This window comes from Cyphomyrmex costatus, unplaced genomic scaffold (genome assembly GCF_001594065.2).
Source record: "Cyphomyrmex costatus isolate MS0001 unplaced genomic scaffold, Ccosl1.0 scaffold566, whole genome shotgun sequence".
In the NCBI taxonomy this organism is placed as follows: domain Eukaryota; kingdom Metazoa; phylum Arthropoda; class Insecta; order Hymenoptera; family Formicidae; genus Cyphomyrmex; species Cyphomyrmex costatus.
The window spans coordinates 33,735-38,214 of NW_017279846.1; the positions used below are offsets into that span (position 1 = coordinate 33,735).

The 4,480-nt window shown below is 32.2% G+C and overlaps 1 protein-coding gene across 1 annotated transcript; it reads right to left on the minus strand.

Annotated features, from left to right (window-relative positions):
* Positions 1-1,721: 1,721 nt before the first annotated feature.
* LOC108779229 (uncharacterized) lies at positions 1,722-2,107 on the minus strand. The gene has a single exon (XM_018546599.1). It carries the CDS (start codon positions 2,105-2,107, stop codon positions 1,751-1,753), a length of 357 nt encoding a protein of 118 aa, XP_018402101.1. The 3' UTR covers positions 1,722-1,750.
* Between the last annotated feature and the right edge of the window lie 2,373 nt (positions 2,108-4,480).

Consider the following 4,480-nt stretch of genomic DNA (forward strand, 5'->3'; position numbering starts at 1 on the left):
GCCACAGCTCGGTGGTGGTTGATCGGTTCGGCGCCTTATCTATAAGGGCCCTGGACCGATTCTTCGCACGTGATAACATTATCGGCGCTAGCCCTCTGGTGGGCGTACCGCGGTAGTTGCGCGTCGCGCGGCCCTTGCGCGCGGTCGAGTGTTACGGGCGCTTGTATGGTCGAGTGCTACAGGCGCTTGGATGTTTCCACCGAGCGCTTAACGAAAGATAGCTGCTCGGTGGGTTTTCGTTAGTGCGACTGATAAGAGTCGCCACATTTCAATATAAGCATAAAGTTTTGTATGGAATACAGTATGTTCAAATTTAACTATTAAAAAAAATTATTTGTGAAAAAACTTATGTATTCGATACTACCCGACCTTCCCTTATATCCAACACGAGTTTACGATAGAGTCGTGTGGTATTGCTGAAACTTTTGACTTTTTTTATTTTTCTTACCTTGATCGACCGTCCTCGTAATTAATTTCTCATACTCTTAAGTACGTGTACGATGATCCTTATGATATACCTTTCGAACTTATCGCTTACTTACAGGTTTACTCTACAGGAATGACCCTACCTTTTACATCTAGGAGTACGTTAGCGCATATCAAAAAGATTATATACAAAAGCTCAACGCGCTGATCGTGTCTGTTTCGAGCAAACCCCAGAATTTTCGGTTATACTCGGAATTGTCTAAAAAAAAATAAATAATCGCGGTTCTCTCGGTTTCTGCCCGAGAAAAATGATTCTGACAAGCCAAAGGCTTAGGAACTACATTTACGGCTATGCAACATTGTCAAGAGAATTTCATAATCATTCTCGGAGTATCTTCAACTTTACAGGTGTCTAGCGATATCTGACTAATCCATTCAAGGATAATTCCAGGATATTCCAGGTAAAAAATCCTAGTTTTTCCAGGATACTATATATCCATCGATTAATTTCCATAACTTGATTAATTTTCATCGATTCGCACAATGTTATACGCTTTGTACTATCAAGTTTGAAGTATCAAGTTAGGATTCTATATGACGAATGAATTAAAATGCTAACAAATTCGGAACAAAATTATTAATTGCTTCATAAATAATATCAAATGAATATATTTTATAAACATAAGTGATTTTTCTTTTTATTAACATATCATAAACATTCTTATAAATCAATTACCATATGAAATTGATTTATCAGAGCTTCATTAAATTATCAATTTGATGTTCAATATCTACACTTGCTTTTAAAGCTTCATCTAAAATCTTTTTTTTTTTTACTTTTTAATACTTTTAACATATTTTTCGTTTCTTTTTACTCTTCCACGTAATTCTTTCTTTTAGTCTTCTTTTTCTTTTGCCAACGCTTCTTTGTATGTACCAAGCATGCGCATTGCGAGCGTAATGTATAATAGATTTTGTAATCTCAAAGCTGTTTACATCTTTTCCATTTGTAATCATCGCATCATAAATAGATCGCTGAGCTATTAACGATTTTTCTTTCTGATTATTAGTTAAACATTCGCGATTAACTGAAAGGCCTCGTTCGAGAGCAGCATTACCATGCAAAAGGATCAGTACCTTACGAATAAAATCGGTTAAATTTATATAATTTTTCAGATCAAACGTTTGAATCCGATTCATCCAAAAATGATCCAAACGCGTCTGACTTCTGTCAAAAGTTGCAAACCATTCCTTAGCAATTTTCGTTGTTATTATTTGTTTGAATTCGCGTGCAATCTGATCAGCTTGTGTTCCTGTAATAATTTTATTTTCCACAAATATCTGCAATGTGTGTGGTATTCAGGCGTGCTTTTGCAATACCTTCATTAGCAGCTATTGACGGATCAACACAAGAGATTGCTTTTACTAATTTATAATTGAGCGGCGATCGATTCAAAATTTTACAGATAAAAATCTTAAGGCATGTGCGGCAAGTATTTTTAAATTGTAAAATTTTAAGCTGCGAAATATTTTTGGTATGTCTAAGTGCGTCTCTTGTTGTATATCCAATGTCAATACTATTTGTAGTTAATAAATTATTAGTACTTTCGAGATCAATTTTAAAAGATTCTATATTTTTTAAAACTTCCGGCTTAACGAATCTTTCCATTATGTTGGTCATTATACAGAGGCAAATAGCGCCAATTCTCGAGCACAAACGATACATACGATCAGCGCGAGCAAAAAATATTCTTATTTCTTTTTTGTTCGCGATCTAATTTTTTTTAAATTCACAGAATAAAAAATTCAAGGTTAGTCCTGAAATTCCAGGGGTTTTCCAGGAGTTTTTGAGAGTATGTTAAATTCAAGTATAATTCCAGGATTTCAAGGATTCAAGGACCGCCAGACACTCTGACTTTATATTAGCGCCATGTTAAAAGACTTTTAGTCACCAAGATGATTAAAATTTCAGATTCGATATTTTATTAGATTCACGAATATTCATAAAAATTGATCAATCTGTACAATCTCATTTATTAGTAATTAGCATTTTAATATTGATTCTCGTTAGATCGAAAATTTAATCAACAAGATTGTGCAAACAATGATTAGTACAACCAGGTAGATTAAATTTTTGAATAAAATTCATCACTGTTATACTGAACAAATGTTTCTTGAAATGATAATTCAATATTAGCAAACAGTTAAAATAGCTTATGATCATTAAAAAATCAGAACTAGAAGGTAATATTTTTAAATCAACTTTTCTTTTCCCCTTTCTTCCTCTATTTTTTTCGTTTTCAAGTACGACATATAATTTTTAAAAATGCAATAAAAAGTTAGTGCAGTTGAGCCGATCGATTATATGATATTCTTGATGCCAAGTCGTTATTGAAAGTTTCTTGTCACGATCAATTCACAAGATAGAAATAGTCTCATACAAGTTGCGCCAGTAATTAAATTATTTAATTTAATTCACTGTTGCTTTCCTATCCATTACTTTTCTTATTATTTTTCCACATAAATTAACTATGATTACGAATACATTAATATTTATAAATGTATCTCCATATATGATATATTCATATCAATATCGTTCCCGTTCAGTATGTTTCGGTATAGCTTGGTTTCACTGGGCATTCATCTCAGATCTGTAACATACAATTGTAAAGAATTCTTATTTCTTGCTTACGTAGTATGAGTTTTATAATTATATATACAATATACATGTTTTACATTATTTTATCTACAAGTATAAGTTTTCTAAAATTTACAAATAAGGAATTTTTGTATAACTTAATATTATTTAGAGAGAGATACAATTTTATTACATTACATTATACAGCAAAAATTTGTTCTATTAAAATTCGCAATGGTAAAAATCGACAAAAATAGTCTCTTTCCAAATTTTAAACAATTATAATTTTTAAAAATATTATTTAAAGAAAAAATATTTTTAATGGAAAAATTATTGTACTTGCTTTTAACATAAACGGAAGTGATCAATCTTATAAAAATATACCCGGCCATTATAAAAGTTAGGTTATCTCCGTTTTATTTCTGTAAAGTATCTATAATAAAGCAATTTAAGATGTAAAACTTAAATTTTAAGACTTCATGATTGAGAAAAATAATCAACTACGAAAGGTCAATTTCCTTAAGGTTCAAATGTTACGCCTTAAAATTTCATTGTAATTGTTAGAGCCCGGATTTTCCGCCGACGGACGTACCAATTCGAATTGATCGTAGCACGTTCCTATCTCCACTACAACTCGTCATGCCCGAAGCCGTTGCTTGAAGTATCGATAGGGGGGAACGCAGCGGTGCGCGGTGGGACAATTAACAACAAGACAATAAAAGCATCTTCTCCAAAGTCTTGCAAAAACCAATTTCTTTCAAACACTTAAAATTTTTCAAGTAAGCGCCTATTACTTCTTCCGACGTAGAACGCAGCTTTTCTCATTGTCAGTATAAAAATATATTGAGCGAAAAACGAAGAGGCTTCAATTACAACAATTTAAAAATATACTTTATTGTGTGTTACTTTTATACATAAAGAAAGTTATTACAAAATGTCGAATAAAGTTATTTTGAAAGTATTCGAAATAATGAGGAAAATCTGAAAATAACAGTTTAATGTATCTGCTATATTTTAGTATTTGGTAAACCTTCGGAAAGACTACTTCCCTCGAAAAAAAATCGTAACTATGTGTTTCCGATGTATTTTTGCCTCCTGATTACGAATATGATAATAAAATTTGGCGGTCGGACACATTGAAGCCGCTATCTTGAAAAACTCGCTGAAAAACAGATTTTTTCTGATTTTTTTGTATTTATCTTGAAAAGTACGAATGTGACAAAAAAATGTATCAAACAAAAAATGTAGAGCATATAATTCTCTATAAAAAAAGTTCTATGCATTTTTTTCGTAATCGCAAAAGGAAGCACATAAAACAGCGATGAAAGTGGATGAGCATAAGAATGACCAAATCGAATTAATGTCACTATTAGCTACGAAAACGTACCCAGAATGCGCCACGGGGAGGCTAGCGAC

What these genes read in the sequence shown, in the direction of transcription:
- LOC108779229 (XM_018546599.1), bottom strand. Translation starts at nt 2,107, where the DNA reads ATGACCAACATAATGGAAAGATTCGTTAAGCCGGAAGTTTTAAAAAAT.